General features: G+C 41.5%; 1 protein-coding gene across 1 annotated transcript in view; it reads left to right on the top strand.

The window, feature by feature from the left end:
• Positions 1–20,325, top strand: part of LOC147692392 (cytochrome P450 2G1-like) — a 647,292-nt gene extending 626,967 nt beyond the window's left edge. The window contains exons 8-9 of the mRNA XM_086938615.1: positions 3,036–3,177; positions 19,692–20,325. Coding sequence (XP_086794741.1) covers positions 3,036–3,177; positions 19,692–19,873 — 324 coding nt within the window. The 3' untranslated portion in view covers positions 19,874–20,325. The remainder of the gene's footprint in view (positions 1–3,035; positions 3,178–19,691) is intronic.
• Positions 20,326–21,541: the final 1,216 nt, after the last annotated feature.

Consider the following 21,541-nt stretch of genomic DNA (forward strand, 5'->3'; position numbering starts at 1 on the left):
CGCGGGGGTGTCCCACAAGTGGGTCACACTCACCTGCGTCGCACGGTCGCCATATAAGGCCAAGTGCGCGGGTGGGCGGAGCAGCTGGGAGGCGGGAGCGGGGAGGGAACAGAAGGAAAAAAGGGGCGGGGTCAGCGGTGGTGGCGGGAGCGGGGAGCGGGGAGGGAAGGCGGAGGGCGGCGAGGTAGGCGGGCAACCAGGAAGGAAAACACGCTAACACGGGCAGAAGTCTACAAAAACAGGCACAAATGGATACCAAAACAAAACAAAACACTCTAACACGGGCAGAGAATCTAACAGAACAGGCACAAATCAAAAACAAAACAAAACAAAAACAGCAACAGCAGAGTCAGCCGGCAGCCGGCAGCGAGGCAGGCAGCGAGGCAGAGGGCAAGGCGATGGGGCACACGCAGCAGCTGGTGGCCCTTGGTAGCTTGGCAGAGCAGACAGGCTTATCTCAGAGGCTGTGCGTTAAGCATTTATGACCACATACAGTAATAAAGTGAATACACTACAAATGGACACGACACAGTAGTATTATAAAAATAAGTATTTTTATATAAGGCTTAGCACAAGACCAAATAACGACAAAAATATACACAATCTTAATAAATACTCTTGGAAGGGGAAATAATAGTTCAAGTGTAGTTTCTTCTTTGGCACAAAGTCTTTAGTCACAAAAGCAACTCTTCTTCTTGGAAACACAGTTCTTATGCAACAATGTAACCCACACGGGAGTCACACGACGTCGAGGTAAAGTTAATCCAAAGGTTCGGCGTCGACCGCGAGGAGCGTTACGTCGAGCCCGGAGTCACACGGACCCCCAACAACACAGTACCTTAGGAAAATGAAACACATGATGAGCAGCGGCGTCGAGTAATCCGGCGTCGAGTCATCGGTGTCGATGATGCTGTTGCAAAAGTAAGCAGCGCTCACGGCGTCGAGAGGGCACGATGTCGATGCGATCAGCAGCAGTGCAGACACGAGGTCCCTTGGAGCTGGAGCCGAACTCACTACTCACTGGCGTTGCTGCTGGCGTCGATCAGGCCCGGCGGCCGGCGTCGAGGAAGCGGGACACTGGAGCCGTTACTCACGATGTCGAGCTGGATTCGGCGACGTCCGTCGGCGTCGAGATTGCTGGTTTCTTTCAGAGGTGCTGGATTCACGGGTTTCAGCAAATAGCACTTTAAGCAGATGAAGTCCTTTAGCCCTGTGACTTCAGCAGGAGACTGGCACTCTTCCATCCCTTGGAGATTTTCGTAGCAAAGTTTGAGAGTACACACACAGTTCCTCTATCCTGGTTCCTTGGCAAAAATAAAGAAGCAATGCAGGATTCCCCCCAGCAAACAGCACACTGGCAGAAGGGGTAGGCAAGTCCTTGGATCAGCAGCACTTCTTGTCCTCACTTTCAGGGTTCCTTGTCAGAAGTGATCTAAATTCTTGGTTCAGGGGTCCTTCTCTTATACCTCTTTTTGGCTTTGATCCCTTTGTCCATGCAGGGGGATTTCCCAACATCCGGGGTCTGTTGTGGGTGGAGCCAGGCAGAGGCACCTGGCCTATTCACTGAGCAGGACTGGGTCCTCAGACGCCCAGCAGGAGGTGGAGCCAGCATTGTCACTGGCAGGAGCAGAGCTATCGGCCTCCTGGTAGGAGGTGGGGCTAGGATCGTCCATGGCAGGCACAGAGCCATCAGTCGCTTGGCAGGAGGTGGAGCCAGCATTGTATCAGGCAGGGCAGGCTATCAGCAACTACTCTCAACGCAAATGTCCCACTCATCCCACACTGACTCATTCAGACCTCTGGAGCCACCCAGCTCCTGTCACACACACGCAAAACCAGCAGAAACCAGAAATGGTTAGACAAGAAAATAGACACTTTCTAAAAGTGCTATTTTCAAACCCAGAGTCCGAAAACCATCCACACAAACGGATGCGTAATTAAACCCCGAGTTCAGGGATACCAAACTCGACATTGCACCATGCTCCCCGAGCCAGCTAGGATTATAGCATTATTAATCCCGGCAGCCCATTCTAACTAATGGAGAGCAGGTTACCTCGCAATAGTGAAAAACGAATATGGCTGTAATTCACTATTAGGACATGCCAACTTGGTCAGGCTTGTCCTACCTTACACTTCCAATGCACCCTGCCTGTGGGCCTACCATAGGGGTGACTAACATGAAGTTAAGGGAAGGTTTAGGGACTGGCAAGTAGGTGTACTTGCGCAGTCAGCGTGACAGTACTAGACTGCACGTGGGTCCGGCAATGGCAGACCCTCAGACATACTTTTACTAGGCCGCTCTTGTGGGTGGCACAACATGTGCTGCAAACCCACGAGCAGCATTTGCATTTACACGCCCTGGCACTCCTGGTGCACTAGACTAGGGACTGACAGTAAACCAAATAAGCCAAACATGGAATTCAATCGATACAGTAATTTAACATAGGGAGCACTTGCACCGTGGCACTGATCAGCAGTGGCACAGTGCCCAAAGCATATACCAGCAAAACATTGTAAAACAGTGGAGGCAAACAGAAAAAATGGAGGAGAGACTCAAGCCAATGATGCCAGGTCTAACAATCCTCTTCATGACATTGCTTGTTTCCTGCACATTTACTAAAATGGCCCATTGTTTACTGCTCTTTAAAATATACATAGAGTGGTTAGGCTTCACTAAGAGGAGTATTTACCTCTTTCACCCCATTCTGTTTGTATTGTCTATTAGGCTGCATCCTATGAATTGCTTGCAATACAATGTATGAGGTATCATTTTTTATTTTAAAAGTATATAGAATCATAAAACATTACATTATTTCTCTCATAGATGAATTTTATGCAGAAAACAATCACTTTTTTGTTTGTTCACCACAGAATGATTTTTTATGTTTTAGTCTGGACTCAAAATGCAAGCAGACCTATTGGCTTTGTTAATGCTGGTTCATATGCAAGTACCTGCTTCTTCCCCACATTTTCCTCGATAGTCTCACTGCCAATTTAGTATTGTGTGTGTTCATGCTGCTCTCTTCTGTTTTCAGGACACCACGGTGTTTCCCTTGCTTACCACAATCCTCAATGACCCTGAATCCTTTCCTAACCCAAGAATGTTCGATCCTGGCCACTTCCTGGATGAAGCCGGCGCTTTCAAGAAGAATGAGTCCTTCATTCCGTTCTCTTCAGGTTTGAGTCTCGTATTTTTTTTTTAGCAATAAACTAATAACATATTATATCCCATTCTGTCGACGTAAAAACACCGTAAAATGAGAAAGGAATCTGCATGTTTTAGCGTAGCTGGCCTTGGAGTAGAAAACTATGCAATTACCATATTTTTGTCAGATAATTGTAGCATTCTTACCAGTCTACAGATTACTGGATAGTGAAAGAACTGAGGCAAACTCTTTTTGAGTGGGCTTGGGGCTCCCTTCCTGAGAAATGTGATCACACATGACTTTAATTATAGCTAATTAAATGTCACAAACAATGTATCGCACACCACTTAAATCTCATACTTGGACCACAGCAAGTATATTTGCATAATCGTGAGACGTTTCTCTTGCCAACTCAGAGGTATTTATGGTGCTAATGAGATATCTTTTCATAAGAAAATGCTGGCACCAAAACATGCCAGTCTGCAAAAGTTTGCCAAATTAGAAATAAAACAAAATATGGGCATATTTTTCAGTGCTTTTCTGCGCTAAGCCCTTGGAGCAAGCTGGAACCTTAAATGTCTCTCCTGCAGTTTAGTTTATGAGGCATCTTCAATGGTCTTGTAAGGTGTCCTGCCTATATGCACGCTGGGTAAGCCTGAGCAGAGCTGAGTAACGGAGTTGAGCAAAATGAAGTGGTTCTCAATAAGTTCAGATTTGCATCTGGTGTCCAAGATAGGTGCTGCCCACCAAAGCTAAGATAAGTCCCTGAGAGTGGTCCTTATCTAGGTTGTTGTCAGATGACCAGCATTTCACTGTACTCTGTTGTTCCTAAAAAGTATATATGGAACTGGTTTGGGTAATTAACAAACTAATGTAAAGCAGTATCTGGAGCCCCATTAGATGATAAGATGAATAGCTTACAGGATGCTGCTTGAGCCTGAGGTAGAGTTAAGTCTAAGATGCCCTCAATGGATTGATCTCTTGAAAGTAAATTATGAAACAGGTGCAAATTATTTTGAATCAGCAGGTAGTTCCAGGTGATGTGGGCACTATGAAGAAATATACAGCAAGGAAGAGGCTAAATGAATGGACTATGGCATATTTTTTTTTTGCCGAAATAACTAAATATCACTTGGTTGCTGGAGCACCTGGACGGAGAGGAGTGGAGTGTGAGTGACTTAGTAGGGCTGCTAGAGTGAGGATTCGTTTGATTCTGTACCTATATCCAAGTGTATGCTTGTAGCAAGCTCAACCTGTTGTGAATGGGGTTGTTAGTGAATTTAAGGGACTTTTATTGGCATGTACATACTTGGATGTACTCCTAAGTATTTCTTATTCCTATAGTATTTTTAATGTACAGTCCAGACGATGCCCCTGCTCCTGTACAGGTTTCTCCAGTCAGACTTACTTACAGGGGGAGACATCCAAATGTGTTGATAGGGCATTTACTGGGATATTCAATCATCACAAGAGAGAGAACTCATTATAAAAACGTCTCTCTAGTCTTCCAAGTGAAAAGAGCAATGGGGATATCCCTATTTGTTTTGAAGTGTAACAATAGGGGCTGTCCGTATCTTAGACTCTAGGGGGCAAAAGAGTCTGAACAAGGAAATATGTGATTGAGGAAATTCCTTTTGATGGATCTTAAACTGTAAGGCATGCATATAATACCATTAATTAATATGTGCTCAAACATGCTAAGACTGCATGAGTGGTGGTTACTTTTTGACATAAATCAACTAGTGATTTATATAACTTACTGGTCCTGAAGAAAGCCATCTGCCCTACTTGGCAAACATTTATGGCTGAAACATTAGGAGCCATATGAACGAAGTATTTTTCCAGTCGGAAACGGGCCAAATCGCAGAATTGGCCCGTTGGCAACCGGAAAATGCTTTTTGTGATTCACAATACCCAAATTGAGATTCGATAACTTGTTACCAAATAGCAATTTTGGTTTTGCGGTTCCAATATTTTGAAGGGGCGTGTTTAGGGCGTCCATTCCAAATATTGAATATCATTGGTATTTACAAATGTTTTGTGACCGAAATGCGGTTGAATAGCATTTGCACTTTTCCACCAACTCAAAGTTGGAGGTAAAGCATTTGCAAATTGAAAGAGGTCCCCATGGGATCCCTTCCCCTTTGTGAATGTTGGGTCAATATTTTTTCAGACCTGGCAGTGGTCCATTGGGTCACCTCCTGCTCTTAAAAAATTATAACAAAACGTTTGATTTTTCATTGTTTAAACGCATCCCATATTCCTTTAGGGAAAACGTGATGCATTTCAACAAAAACATTTTTTATTCAAAGGCAATCCCAGACATTCCTAATGGGTCACACACAGCGACCTACCTCATTAAAAATATTCATGAGGTAGGTTGATTTGTGACCCACTAGGAATTGCAAGTATGAAACAAAAAGTTCATACAAAAGGAATAGCGATTCGGATAAAATCACTATTTGGAAATCGCTATTCCTATTCTTTGTACATCCGGCCCATAGACCTTCCTGATGTGGGAGCTCAGTGTAACCCTGGTTATATTCACATCTATGCTTTAAAGCTAGACCAACCTCATGAATATTAATGAGGTCGTTTGCAGTTGCAACCCACTAGGAATTGCAGCAATCACAGGGATGGTGGCCTACTCGAGTTAGCGGACCACCATGTCTGTGATTGATTTTTAATAAAGCATTTTTTCTTTTAATGTAGCACCTTTTTTTAAAGGAAAACGGGCTGTGTTTCATTTTTTAAGAGTAGGCCATGGCCCCTTGGACCACTGCCTACTCTTAAAAAATATTTGTTTCAATATTCACGAATGTTAAGGGGTCAATTTTTGCGAATGGTTACCAACACCATTGAGGTGTCGGTGAAAAAATTAATGTTTTTTGACCGAAATTCAGTCTCAGAACATTCAAACATGGCACCTCCATTCAATATTTAATCACAAAGTGTGATTCGTTAACATGTTACTCAATCGCAATTTGTGTTTTTTACATATTTGGAAATGGCCCAATTCTGCAAATAGGGCTGTTTGCAATCGCACACATACTTTTATACATATGGCCCCTAGATCCCTTAATAATACAAACTTGGGGGGGGGGGGAGATTTACAAAACATTTGCACAGCGCCCGCGAAGTTGCGCTGCGTTGCGTGACAGGGAGGGACCAAGTGCGCACCATATCGTCAAAGACATGGCTCTCTCCTCCCCTTTCTCTTGAGACGGAGCTGATTACAGCTGCTGTGCGCCATGCACACACCTAAGTGCCACAGCGCTAGGGTGTGTGCATGAGTCCAGCATAGGTTTCGTACAGGAAGGGTACCCCTCCTGTATAAAATACTATGCTAGACACAAGGGAAAGCTTTCCCCACTTTGTATGCGTGCTGCACAGTGCAGCATGCATGCAAAGTCGGAAAAGGAAGTGGAAATTAAAGCATTTCTCCTTCCTTGCGCCTAGTTGAAAAGGGCGCAATTTTCTCATGCTAAACTCAATCTACTGTTTTTAGTGAATTGAGTTTAGCGTGAGAAACTTTGGGTGGTTCCATGCGAACGCCAATGCACCACCCTTGGTCCGCCCCCATGGCGCAAAGTAATGCAAAGTAGCGCAATGCACTGCTTGGAGTGACTTTTAGGTTAGTAAATTACAAAAAAAGATTTTGCGTCGTTTTGATTTACCTTTGTGTAGGAAGGTGGAATCTGACTACATGGTTGACCCTACTTTTTCCTGGTGTTTTGATGTTTTTTACTTCGTTTGGCTGGGATCCTGCTATTCAGGCCCCAGCCTATCTACTTTCCTCTCTAAATTGATTTGATGTACTTTAGGTACACTCCAGTTTGGTTACTGGGGTACCCTTATGTGTCCCAAGTATATGGTACCATAGGTACCTAGGGCATAGGTACCACAGAGAACTAGCAGGGGCTGCAGCATGCATTGTGCCACTCCTGACACCACAGGATTGCTACTGCAGCCTTTGTAAGGTGGTGCATGCACCCCTTACTTAGATATAGGTTACCTATATCTACCTTAAATCACGGCACACATAAACCTATCAGTTACCCCTATGGCAGGCCGTAACAATCCTGAAGGCAAGGTGCTAGGTTTTGTGTAAGAGAGTGCACATGCATGAGCACGGCCCCTCTGCGGCCTTCGTAACCTATTCTCTGGGGCTTTTCTGTGATGCAGCCAGACCATATACTCTTAAGTGCATTATAACCTCACGGTAAATGCTAAATTTGGAATGACTGAACGGAAACATGTTGTGTTTGGTGTCAAACACTTTGGAATCCTACCCCCCCCCCGCCAATCCTGGCGGCGAGAGTGGAATTCCACCCTTCTAGAGGGAAAGACATGTACACATCGGTATACACTGTACCAGTTTAAAAGAGTCCTGGCATCACAAAATAGATGCTGAAGCCACAGACACGAGTCTGTCCTCCTGCTGCTGGACAAAACTCCGGCAGGGGAGGCCTGGACAATAGGTTTCCTGTCACAGGAAGGTGTGACCACCTCACAGACCGGCTTTAGAGTGCTTTGAAGTCGGCACAGGGGGCACATTTGGTGTCCCTGTGCATAGCCCAGTTGAAACCGGTTGCAGGGGCTAACCAGCCCCTGCTCTGCCACGAAACGTGACAAAAGATACCAAGGAAACCCCTCCCTTGGGTATTAGAAAGGAACCACTAACTACAGGACTTTAGATTACACCTGGACGAGACTCTGCTACAGAAATCCTGGAACTTCGACAATCTACACAACTAGATGACTGAAGAATCTCCCTTGGACTCCCCTGCTTGGCAGGCACCAACAAAGCATTTTCCGGTCTGCATTTCCGAAGCTCCCACGAAGTATTTGCAGCCCAGGAGGTGGATTTCCAGACTTCTCAGAGGCCGACCCGAGTCCCCAGCAAAGCTGAGACCCGCAGCCCTCGTGAGTAACGGGGATTCGGAACTCCTGGACACCGTGCACATTTGCAAGTGCATCAGCTTCTCGACGTTCCTTGAGGCTGAGCATTGTAATACTTGTATCCCAGACCCCGAGCACTTTTTCCACTCGAGTATTCCGTGAGCCGGCCCTTTGTGTTTTCGCTCGAGGTACCTTTGCGATCCCTGGTCCGTTGACTGGTGAGTCCCTGAGAAGGCAACTTTTACTTTCATTGGGTTTCCCCGGTTGCTCCAGTTGTGTCCTGACTCTCCACCACTTGGTGAGTCCCTAAGACCTTGCTGGTCTGCACCGAAGCATTTCTTCACTTTCTACGTGGGTTGCTGTTGCCAAGGCTTGTTGGGTCCAATCGGGTCACCAACGCCGCAGCACTCAACATTCTTCGTGGGACAGCTCGAATCCAGCTCCTGGTCATCTCGACGCCTCCTGTTCCTCGTGGCTGCAGAGTCAAGCTTCACCTCTTCAACCTGAAATCACCCGACATTGGTGGGCATTCATCTATCGTGCACCTGGTCACTGGCTTTAAACCCAGACTCAGGTTTTTCTCATCTTCGATCCAGGCTTGGATCACACCGGACACTTTCCACTTCGAAGGTAGCAGCACTTTGCAGCAGAACGCCATTGAAATCAAGGACAATTCCCAACACCAAAAGACACCTATGCACCCGGCTTCCGTGGGTGAGGTAACTTGAGTACTCCGGTGCTCCCATGGGTGTTGGTCCTAGAGCCCCTTAAGTCTAAAGGGGTTTGCTCAAAGTCCTCTCCTAAGTGTCCTTTATCTCTGAATTTCCAACTGCGACTTTCACCATATAAGCTAACGGCGATTCACAGCTGTGTTCTCACACTGTACATGTCCTCCATAGGTTCCCTGTGTCACAACCTTGGGTGGTTCCCTGTGGTCTCAGTGATTCTACAGGCTCTAGGCCTAGGGTCTAGTCAAGTCGTGCTTCTTATACAACTTTATTGATATATGGTTTGGTTCGCCCCTAGGGCCTAACGTATATTGTGCTAATTTACTGTGTGCTATTAAGTGTAACTTATGTGCTTCGACCTCTAGCCTCATAAAAAAGACTAGTAGGGTGTGTTTAGAATAAATACATATATTTTATATATATACCTGGTGTGGTTCTCCTTTCATATAGTCATTCACGAGATTATAGACTGCTAAAACAAGCTGCTTTACATTCCTTCAAGACTTAGCCTGAAGGCTGCTCTCCATAGCTACCACTAGGATAGCTTTCAAAAAGGTTGTCTTTAACCGATGACCTCTAAAGGGTTAGATGGACTGGTGCAAGGTGCCCACTATTACTAGCGGACAGCATATGCCAGGCCAACTTCTTACACTTTGTGACACAAACACGACGCAAAAGCTTAGTAAATCTCCCCCCTAAGAGCTCTGCTGTCACATAGTCTAGAGCCCACCCAGAGACGTTGGGTATCCTCGGTGAAAAACCAATGATGAAGCATGCCACTATTGTCATGTAGTCCCATTCCAATCATGTGAGAACGCCACCATTTTACATGTTCACAATAAATTAACATATTTTTTTGAAAACTGTACATTGACATTTGACGCACATTTCATTGCATGGCTATGCACGATAATATTCCCTGAACTGGCTCTACTTACATTTCCACTTCATAGGCGTATTATCAACCACCTTGAACATTCTGTAAAAGGGCTAAGTTCACTACGCAAAATTATGTCTCTTATTTTTGTCTGCTCGGCGACAGACCTATCACTATAGTATAAACAATAACAGAGTGACTGGGGTTTTAGCATGGCAGCATGGGAGATGTTTACTAAATAAGCAGCATCACTTCCTTGTGTAGTTAGAGGACATTGCGAGGCCGCTACATACCGGGATTTCAGCCCATCTGATTGCAGGATGCCCACCTGCTCTACACCAAGACAGGCACCCTGATGACACGTACCCACAGGTAATGGGGAGTGGGATCACCCTACAGTGATTTTGCAGATTCACCCACGCTCGACATACTAGGTTTGGGAATGCCCATACTAGGTTAGGTAGCGTTAGGGAGGAGTACAATATATTATAGTACTTGTATGCCAGCATATTTTCGTTGTTATAACACAGTAGTTGAATTGTTCATCTTCTTCACCATTCTCACAATGTTAATTATGCTATTCTGTTTCCTTCTACTGATTATTGCAGTGCATGTCTTTTATACAAGAATCACAATGCTTCAATAAATATTGAAACGCCTTGCTGAGTGTTTCTTGTGTATCTCTTTGCGTATGTATGGGTACCAAACGAAAAGTTACTAGATCTGTTAACTGACTTCCTTGGAGAGTTGACATGTTCTGAGGTTACACAATCCATTTGTTACTTTGTCAGGTTAGGGGGTCAGATGGTGCACTGTAAGGTGGCAGGACTTTGCCCTATATATCCTCATGGTGTGCATAGAATCAGTCTTGCACAATCCTGATGTTTTATGTTGTCCAGCAAACTCACCCTTTTACTTGGGAAAATATTAGCCATATAGCACTAGTATGACTAGATAGTGGGTGAGGGTTCTTTCAAATAAATAGGAATACCCCACACTGCTCTTTTCAGTAGGGAGACTTCAAAGACATTATTAAAAAGAGTTCTCTTTCATTTGATGATTGGATTTGAAATAGTCAGAAGTGGAGCGAGCTTGTATACTTCTCACTTGCTTGTTGTTTGAATACACATGTGCTGCGAAAACCAAGTTTACAAATACTATAGGTATACAAGATATATCCTGCAGGTTGGATATCCTCTACATTCAGCGTCCATCAGAATAGTTTGTATCTCTGGATAACTGACAGAAATAGACAATGACATCTGTCAATTCTGTCTTACATTAGAAGTATGTGCTGAGCTTTTGAACATGGACATACACATAATCATACACATAATCATCACAAGGTAAAAGCACGAGATGGACAAACACTTTTCTCTCTCTCTCTCTCATATGGAACTTTAGACTTCACATTTCTCCCACTAACATGGTTATTGATCAGACAGGGCATTATGTATTAACACGTCTCACAATGTAGTGTCATTTAATCGCCTGCATAACTTCTTTCTTTTTTAAACTATTGATCACAAACACATATGTTCAAATAGGAGTGATACAATGTTTCAAAAAAGTAACAATTTTAGTGTTCAGAAGTTTCAAATCCCATCTGAAGCATTGTGTCACATTATTGTCAGTGATACTATAACGCAGACATATCCAGAAGACCTGTGGTGGTCGTTTGCTTTTACAAGACCTTGGTAAATGTGGCAGCTAAGTTATTCTCAAGGTTTTTTTAAAGCTTGAATTCTAATACGTGTTGTTTCTGAATCAGAAATTTCGGATTAACCAACTTTATAGCCTTCATCAGGATTAAGTGAAAATGTGGATTGAAGCTTGAAATTATCAAGCCAGGTTTAAGTGAGACATACATTTAAATCATTGCTTAGAGCACAGGGATTCCACCTCTCACAGGCGTAGGTTCCTCTGATACCCTGTCTTCCAACAGGAGATCATATCAACCAGGCCAGCAAACACCTTTTCATTCAGCAATCTGCTACAGAAAGGAAGAATGTAGTTTTGAAGTGAACCTCTGAGGATGTTGGGTCCCCCGGGGCACAATTGGGGCATCCACTTCAATCTTCAGCAGACATGTAGAAAATCTTGTTGCCAGATCTGAGTTCCAACTCATTTCACACACCATAGTAGATTTTGTCTTAAATCTCCACTGTTCACATACACACAGCCATACCAGGGGAAAACAGGACAATACAACGTTTTTAAACATATGTTTTTTTCCCTAAAAGTTCCCTTTCCTTTCAAGAGAAGGTATTTTTCTCCCTCATCCATATACCATTTTGCTTTCCTCATTCTACTATCTCAACAAAAGATAAATATAATAATATCTGTTCTCAAACACCCCATCTTTTTTAATATAATTTTTTGTTTTCCCTAGAATGCCCGTGGTTTCTCTGGTTGGGTTTTTATGCTTACCTAAGTGTAGTCTCACAGTTCTGCCTTCCTTTTTTTTCAAAAAAAGGCATTGAAAAATCTTTTGTTTTTTTCCTAAAAAGTTCTAAGCTGCAGTAAATAGTGTATGTCATTTTTATGCCTCTTACAACACCATACTCACCTAGGTGACTTGCCATCTAGTATGCCAGTACCTTCCATGTCGTATAGCTCCTCTCCTGCTACTTCCCCAGGATACCCCGGAAAATCACCTCCCTCTTCTAGTAAATTTATATTGGTGAAGTGCATGAAGTATTTGTTTTTGTAGCTATATTTTGTTTGTCATTCTTTATATTGGTTGCTCTTTCTGATCATATTTCTATTTTGCTCACTATGCTACCCTGTTGCATATACAAAAGTTTGCACAGCTACTGGCTTGGGGGAGCTCAACAGAAATCGGTCTTCCATTCCACAGATTCACAAAGGGTTAGAGATAGCCGTGCAATTCATATAGCAAATTAGTTATCAAAGCACACGAGCTGTGTATGGAATTAGGCATCGTGATCCTGGCAATTCTTGCTCTTATAGCTCAAAATACATCAGGAATCCAATCAGATTTAGATGGACCATGCATAATCATTGAATGACATTGAACCCAACTGACACTGTGGTCACCACATGTTATAATTTTGCCATCATAATTAGACAAACTCATCATCATTAACTGCTTTACAAAGCAGCCCCCAGTGGGAAAGTAAAGGTCCCCGCAGAAGTTGTCCAGGAAATTGTGACACTCGCAACAAATAAAAAACATAGAAAAGGTATTACCGGAACAGGCCTAATGCACACAGGCAACACCTTGAACCCACTGCCCCTTCCCGCAAATGATGAGAGTATGGTGTTTTCCAGAATGCTCATAGAGAACTCATTGGTCTCTTCTAATGTTAGAGCATGTTGAAATTCTAGGGCCTCCACTATTATACATTTTACACAGGAAGTTAATAACCAGGATGAAAAGTTATTAATTTATCAGGACAATGTTGGATTTGCAAAACCTTGGTACTCCCTACATAGGTTGCTAATAAGCTAAGTTGTTTCCTAAAAAAATGTATCTGAGCAAACTTTGGGCTGCCAATCATGAAGGAGCTCCTTCAATTATCGAAGCTGGGAGTTAGCAGGACGTGCAAGCTTCTTGGCTCTCGAAAAAAATCTCCGATTCTTGTTGTCTCCACATGTGCTGCATTACTTCTGGAGAACTTGGCTTTTTTCAGGTTAGCCTCTACCACCCACAAGAAAGCAATCAATTTAAATTTCAATGGGAAAGTGCCAAAATTAGTTGTCAAGTTCATTACATTTCTGCAGCTGGCAGAAAAAATGTTTGTAACTTCCTCATTTAAGCCAGTTGGAAACAGAGTTCATGAGCGGAATGCTGGGAATGCACTCTTCCAATTCATTATAATAACATTTTTACAATATATATATATATATATATATATATTTTTTTAAAACATTCTTTATTGAAGAAAGTTTTCTTAACATTTTGTTCAACCCACTCCACCCTCCCCACCCACCCCGATACAGGCAATTTTAAATAATAATAATAATATCAATATCAGCTTACATTGAATATACTGAAAATAGTGTAATACTATTACAAGAAAACAATACTGATATTTCCATCTAGGTAATTAATTAAAGACATTACTGTTCTAGACATTCTATCCAATGCGTAAGTGGGTACCAAATTTCTAGGCCCTTCTTTTTCTTATTCATACCCTTCCTACTGTATATAGCTATTTCCAGGCTATAGGTTGATAATAATCGTGCCCGCCATTGCTGAAAAGTTGGAGGATCTGGGTCAAGCCAGGCAGAAGCCAGACAAATTCTGAGCACTGCCATTGAAACAAACAAAAGTCCCTTTCTGTTATCTGTACAAATATCCCTATCTACCCCCAAAATTATTTCGGCGGTTGTGATCTCTATTTGTGTCTCAAATATTTCTGAAAGAAAAGTAGAGATCTCTCTTCTGATGGTACCGAGTGCCCCACATGTAGCAAACATATGTATTAAATCTGATTCTGGCATCGCACATCTGGGGCAGGATGTCCCTTTACCTATACTCCATTTTGCTAACCTGTAGGGGGTGTGATATAAGTGAAAAAAAGTTTTGTAAAATTGGGCTTGCAATTTAGAAGACATTAATAGCGACTGAGAGAATTGAAATGCTTTCTGAATAGAAATGACTGAGGTTCCTAGTTTGTTCTGCCAATTATGAGTATGTTTATCCAGGTCGTCGGGATAGCCAATGATTAAATTGTTATATATTTCCCCAATTTTGACTCCACTACAATGAACCACTGTTTCAATTAACTACATTTTCTGAAATGCTACCCTGCCACCCTTTTTCATAATAAAATCCCTAACCAGTAGATATTTGAAAAAGTCCCGATGTTCTAAATCAAGTTTATTTTTTAAGGATTTAAATGAACTAAAGCTTGTTGGCTCATATAAAGAGCCAATTTGGGATATAACTGACCTGATCCACTGCGTCATACAAGTGTCAAAGAAGATCTCTGGGAGGTTTTTATTGCTGATAAAGGTCATATAATACGAGAACCTACCTATCCCCAAATGTTTACAAACATAATTCCAGGCAGCGTAGATACCTTTAAGGGTTTTGAAGCGCACTTTCTTAAAATGACAATCATAGGTCAATCGCCATAGATGTTCACCAGCTTCTTTACCGAGAATAAGTTCATGAGGAGTTGGAACCGATCTCTCTGAGATATCATCTTGATTTGATGTTAACAGCAATCTACTATATTTAAGGATTGTCGCCCACCAACAGGCTTTAAGATTAGGAAGTGCAAGACCTCCTCTGTCTGTTGGTAGGGTGATAAATCTATTAGCTCTGCGGGTTCTTCCATACCCCCATATAAAACGGGCAAAGATACTGTCTATTTCTTTAAATATCAGTGGGTCAAAGTTTAAGCAAATTGTATGAAAAAAATATAAAAATTTAGGAAAAAATAACATTTTAATTAGGTTATATCTTCCTACAATTAAGTGTAGATTATGCAGCTTTCTTAAGCTTTTTTCCGTTTGTTTCATTATTGGGTTCATGTTAAGTTTTACCAAATTATTTAGGTTAGAAGTAAAATTAACGCCTAGATACTTCGCATTATCCATCACCCTCTCATCGTGAAAATTACATTTGATGTTAATTATAATCTGAGTTTTGTTCGGATTTAATTTGTATCCTAAAATTTCGCCAAAAGTTTTTGCCTCTTTTTCCATTGCGTTGACAGTTTCGTTTGGATCTGCTGTAACTATTGCGATGTCATCGGCATATGCCAGGGACTTGGTTTCACCATTACGAGTCTTTATTGGCGTTATAGATGGATTCATTTCTAACCTTAGGATGAACGGGTCTAGAAATATAGCAAATAGCAAAGGGGAACATGGGCACCCCTGCCTTGTCCCTCTGGACACTTTAATGGTGTCAGAAGTTTCCCCGTTTATCATGACCACTGCTTCTGGGTTGGCATACATCATGCGGACCGCGTTGATAAATACGTCCCCGATCCCACTCCTTGACATAGCAGTCCATAAATATTTCCAGGAGACCCTATCAAAGGTTTTTTCGGCATCTAAGAGTATTAGTGCCATAGGGTCTCCTGTTACGTCTGCTATGTCAAAGAGTGTGATCACCCTCTGGATGAGATCAGTGGTGGATCTGCCTGGGACAAATCCGTGCTGCCTGACAGAAATAACTTTATGAATTACTGGGGCCAGTCTGCTAGCGAGTAATTTAGAATATATTTTAGCGTCATTATTTATCAAGGTAATTGGGCGATAGGCCGCTAATTCCGATGGATCTTTATTCTTTTTTTAAAAGACCATGATCTTAGCCCGATCCCAGGATTCAGGTGGTCGTCCATCCTGGAAGACATGATTCACCAGTTTAGTTAAAATTTCTTTTAATTGTTTATTAAATCTTGCATAAAATTCCACAGGAATTCCATCTAAACCTGTGGCCTTGCCGGTTGGGAGGCTGTTAATAGACAGGAGAATTTCGACCCATTGTGGTGTCTCTGCGAGGATATCTTTATCATAGCGAGATCCAAGTATTCATCTATTTTAGACTGACTCTTACCAGTCTCAGTATATAGATCCTCGTAAAATTTCTGAAATGCATCCCTAATCTCTATGGAGTCACAGGTAAGGCCATTGATGGGATCTCTAATCTTTTTAATTGTATTATCACTGTTCTGCTGTCTTGTGCAGACTGCCAATTGATGCCCTACCTGCTCACTGAGCTCTTAAACTTTCTCCCTATTCAGGGTGGCTTTATATATAGCTTTTGTGGTAAGGGTTTACGTTATTAAATTTCTTGCAATTGCAACATCTCTTACAGCCCCTTCTATGTTAGCACCGCCCTGACTGCTATAATCAGATCTTCTTTATTAACAAGATTATCCTGTAGGTTTATTAATTTTTGTTTTGCTTCTTGATTATTTTTAATTGAGAATCTAAGAGTTTCTCCCCGTACTCCTGCCTTTAGTGTATCCCAGACCACTTCCAGCGTAGCACCCCCCAGATTGTACTTTAAAAATTCTGGAATCCAGTTTTCTATGAGGGGACAGTATTTTGCATTAAGCAATAAAGCCCTTTCGAACGTCCAGTTACTACGGTCCGTTTGTTGATTCCCTATTTCTATACTTACAATTAGGGGATTTACAGCTACATGCATCATTGTAGGAATTTGCGATTCCTAAATTGCGAAAATTAAGGAATCGCAATTTAGGAATCGCAAAATCCTATGCTTCAAAAAATCGCAAATTTTTTTGCGATTCCCTAATTTTCCTTATTTGCGATTCCTTAATTGTGAATCGCAAATAATGAAACGCTTTACATTGATTCCTACGGGCCTAGAGGCCCATAGGAATCAATGGGAAGGCATTCTCATTTTGCAAGTTCGCAATTAAGGAATCGCAAAATGAGAATGCAATTTCAAGGGTGCAGGGGGGTCCAAAGGACCCTCCCTGCACCCCTGGAATGTCATGTAAGTACATTTTACTCACACACATGTCCCAAGGGCATGTGTGTGTGTAAAATGTAAGTTTCAAAAATGCATTTATTTGCATTTTTGATACTTTTTGCAAATTACCATGAAGTTGTACTTCATGGTAATTTTTCCCTTTAAAATTGCGAATTCGCAAAAAAAAAATCATGCATAGCATTTAAGAAATCGCAAAATTTGCGATTTCTTAAATGCTATCGCAATTTGAGAAATCGCAAAAAATTGCGATTTCGAAAATTGCGAAAATAGCAAAATGCTTCATGCATCCCAAAAACGGGATTTGCATTCGCAAACGGCCGAAATTTGCGATTTCTTGATGCATCTAGCCCTTAGATCGGAAAAATCCCTAGGTAATCGGTCTACCGAACAATTCGATATAATAGTATCTGATGCAAAAATATAACCAATATTGCAAATTTGAGATGAGGGTGTGAAAAAAAAGTATACCCGGGGTTAGTTGGGAATTTCATCTCCCAGCAGTCTGGGATCGCATGAGTATTACAGAGATCCCTAAGAGCTCTAAATGTTTTTGGTTTCCTGCCCTGGTAGCTAAAGTTATTCACGGATGACCAATTGGATGGAAGATTTAAATTAATGTCGCCACAGACAGTCATAGGAACTGGCCATTGTGCTAGTTCGTTAGGTAAGAAATTCAGGAGATCGGGATCATCAGTGACACACCCATATACTGAAAAAACCGTAAGTTTTTTTCCCTTACCATATCGGCACTCTGAAATGGCCCATCAGCCAAATTTATCAGCTGCAGATCTCGTAAAACGGACCCCTCCACCCCGTGCCAGGATAGCTACCCCTCTAGATTTATTTGTCTGGGTTGTAGCTGTGACAACTCTGTATCCAAGTGTTTTCAATAAATGTGTTTGGGACCCCTCAACATGAGTTTCTTGCAGACAAACGATGTCTGCCCAGATTGATTTAAAACCTATTGCTATTCTTTGTCTTTTATTTATATTGTTTAGCCCACAAATGTTGATGGTCAAAATTTTCAACTTAGCCATTAGTTCCAATAAGATCCACCTTGTCTTCTAGAACAGCCCTCTTAATGACAAACCAAGCCATAGCTTCTACCCTGATGCCTTGCCTGTATGTCCACCCCCCACCGCTAAAAGCCAACACCCCCCCTCCCCCCACCATAACTTGAGACTTCCTGGGTCATAGGGCACCCAGGTGTGGGCGTCCGAGTGGTCCGTACGTCACAGCTCGCTAAGTGGCCTGACAATGAAAATAAAAGTGAAGTGGATAGAAAAAGACTGGTGGGTGAGATGTGAAGCTAATCTCGTTTGTAATTTCCCAGTAGCTTGTTAAACCTTTCTATGTACACAGCAAAAGAACAAAAAAGAACTATCTTTTCCCCATCCTGCTCCCCTACCACCTTTCCTGATTGTGCCCCGTAATTTATTACATATCTTATATTTGATTATATTTTGTTTTTTAGATGTTTATTACTGTTTGCCCTTAGTTTTTTCCCCCGATTTGCCTGACTCTGAAGGTTCTTGTAAGTAGGCTTCCGCTTGGATTTCACCTGTGAAATTTCTGGTTACTCCTTTGTAGATAACTCTTAGGTGTGCAGGGTTTTGCAGGTAAACCGTCGCTCCTATATGCTCAAATGGGGCAAAGAGTCGCCGCATCCTCCAGCGGCGTTCCACCGTTGCATGAGCAAAGTCTGGGCGCTCAAAAAAAAAAATCCTTTATATTCTCTTTTGCTCGTTGGTTGAGCAATATCATAAATAGCCTCTCGTAGGAGAAAGTTTCCAAAACAGACCAATATGGCCCTCTGGTATTGATTTGCTCTATGAGAATGTTTGGGGAGTGTTAGAGGAAAGCGATGAGCACGTTCGACTCCACGATCCAATTCCCACGCTTGGAATTCAGGCAGGGCAGTTTTTAAGAGGTTAATTATGAAACCCTTTGCGTCATTGCCCTCAGCACCTTCTGGAATTCTGAGAATGCAGAGATTATTTCTTCTGCCTCTGTTTTCGAGGGCTTCAACTTTTGCCATTAAGTCTTCGATGATACCAGCCTGGGCCTTACCCCGAGTAGAACTTTTATTCATGAAATTGAGTAGTGAAATAGCTGAGAAACCGAAAAAAATTTGATGAAATTTAGTTACTTTACATATTATGTCTCATTTTTATGTGTTTCCCTCCCACTGTGGTTAATATAATTTTAGCTTCTGTTATTTGTGGTTAGTGGGATTTTGGAATCTAATCAAGTGGCCGATTGTCTTATTTTAATATTTCCTTTCTTTTTTGTACTGGTTCTAATCAATTATAAATAATCAAATATACTGAGACTGAACGCTTCTTGAAGTGTAAAGTAAAACAAAAAAGAGATGGAGGGAGAGACGGAAAATGGAAGCTGAACTCTACATTGAGAAAAATCAACCACCAACCTTCTTTAATTGCAGTACAGTCTCCTTCATTTTAAACAATACCTTTTTCAGGATTTTGGGCTTGCCATTAGAAAGTGATGATCGATTTAGTTTTCTTTCTTTGATTTTCCTCTTTGTTGTGCATAAAAACCTTCCTAATCTGAACTTCTCCGTTTTATAGGTAAAAGGATGTGTGTTGGAGAAGGCTTGGCCCGGATGGAACTGTTTCTCTTCTTTACTACCATCCTTCAAAACTTCAACTTGAAATCTATTGTTGATCCTGAGGAAATTGACCTCACTCCAGCAGTTAGTGGTTTGGGCAGCATACCACCTACATATCAGCTGTGTCTTTCTCCTCGTTGATGCCACCACATCTTGCTTTCAGATTAATGATGTAATACCATTTTGCTATTAAGCAGTGCTTACTTAAGTGACAGCATTGGAGCATAATCCCTAGCAGTGTTACATCAGCTAATAAATGGATTAAACTGTAACACCCCGATAGGTGGTTGTTCTGCTGAACTTAAAATTGACAACATTCAATCTTCTTTGATTAAGAATAATTTTATTGTTTTAAAATTTCTGCCTCATTTATGGATATTTTGGATTGCTTTGTTTTTTAAGGTTGGGATACATTGGAGTTCTGGAATATCAGACGTTAAAACAAATCACAATTTTGTTTGGATAGCAAAAGAAATTCCCTGTATTTGCATGTCTAACAATCAAAATTTTAGTTTTTGTAAGTATATTTTCTAGAGTGATTAAAATGATTACTTCTCACCAAAATAAATAATGCCTTTATATCTAATTGTTAATCCACTGCTTTGGTGCATGATTTGGTAAAATCACAAAAGGAAGTAGGTGGCATACTGGCAGCCAGGCTTTTAGCAGGGATAAGTTGTAGCATGATGCAGGGCTGAGGGAACTTTGTAGATTACAAGGAAAAGAATCATGTCTTTAAAGAAACAGAAATGTTAATAACAGGGAATTTACAGAATTTCTGCTGCATTACCGCTCTCGAAATGGTTTGTGGCCAAAATAACATGTAGAGTAGACCATGGTGAATGGGGAGCAAGTAGTATCATTCTATGGTATGTCAGAATTCTCCTTTTTTGTATATTAAAATGTTTACAGGTTCTTCTTTAAACATGTAGAAGCTCACAGAGAAGAGACTGGTATTTACTGGGTAGCAGGTTGCATGTGGTTGATTTTGGTTAAGTTAAGAATAGGATTCTGATTGCCCATTCCCATCCAGGTGTAACCTAAAATAAGAGAGGAGCATCAAGGCAAATAGTTTGAAGCAGACCAGGGTGTACTTTATTGAACTCGAAGTTAACCATATTTTTGGGAGATTAGGAGCTCAGCAACATTTACAAAGTTTGGTGGTCAGGGTATCACAGCACAGGCATTTTTTAACACAACATATTTTCTGTATATATTTCTTTACATTGTGTATGGAGCAAATTAAATCTTGTGAGGGAGAACAAGACCTAGGAGGTCTTTGTATTGGCTTTCATTCTCACCTCCTCATCAGCACTGGCACAGCCACCCCCATAGAGCATCAGCCAGCAACACTTCACCTTTGTCTTCAGAATAGTTGAAGATAGGGCTTCTATAATGTATATAAAACTTATATAACAAAAGGACGAACGTTTGAATTTCAAAATGTATTCCTCCTATTATACCCATAGCATTATATGCAAAAAAGCATAATATTTTATAGTATAAAACTTTTTTTTTAAATTAGAGAAAGAAGCAGTAAGTAAAGAAGAAAATAGTAAAAGAATGGCTAGAAATATGAGGAGACAAGACATAGCGTATTGGCTGAACTTTTTTGACCCAATTAAAAAACAGCATAATGAGGGAAAGCTGTCTACCAGACCTTGGTGCAAAGGACGTCCAAACTAAAAAGAGATGGAGATTAAAAATAAACCCCTAAATGGAAGGAAATCTCTCAACTTTCCCATGTGGCTCTGCATAATAGATTTTTTTTTTAAATAGAAGACAAGAGTACTGCTTCATGTAGGGGCC

Source organism: Lissotriton vulgaris, chromosome 9 (assembly GCF_964263255.1).
Source record: "Lissotriton vulgaris chromosome 9, aLisVul1.2, whole genome shotgun sequence".
Taxonomy (NCBI): domain Eukaryota; kingdom Metazoa; phylum Chordata; class Amphibia; order Caudata; family Salamandridae; genus Lissotriton; species Lissotriton vulgaris.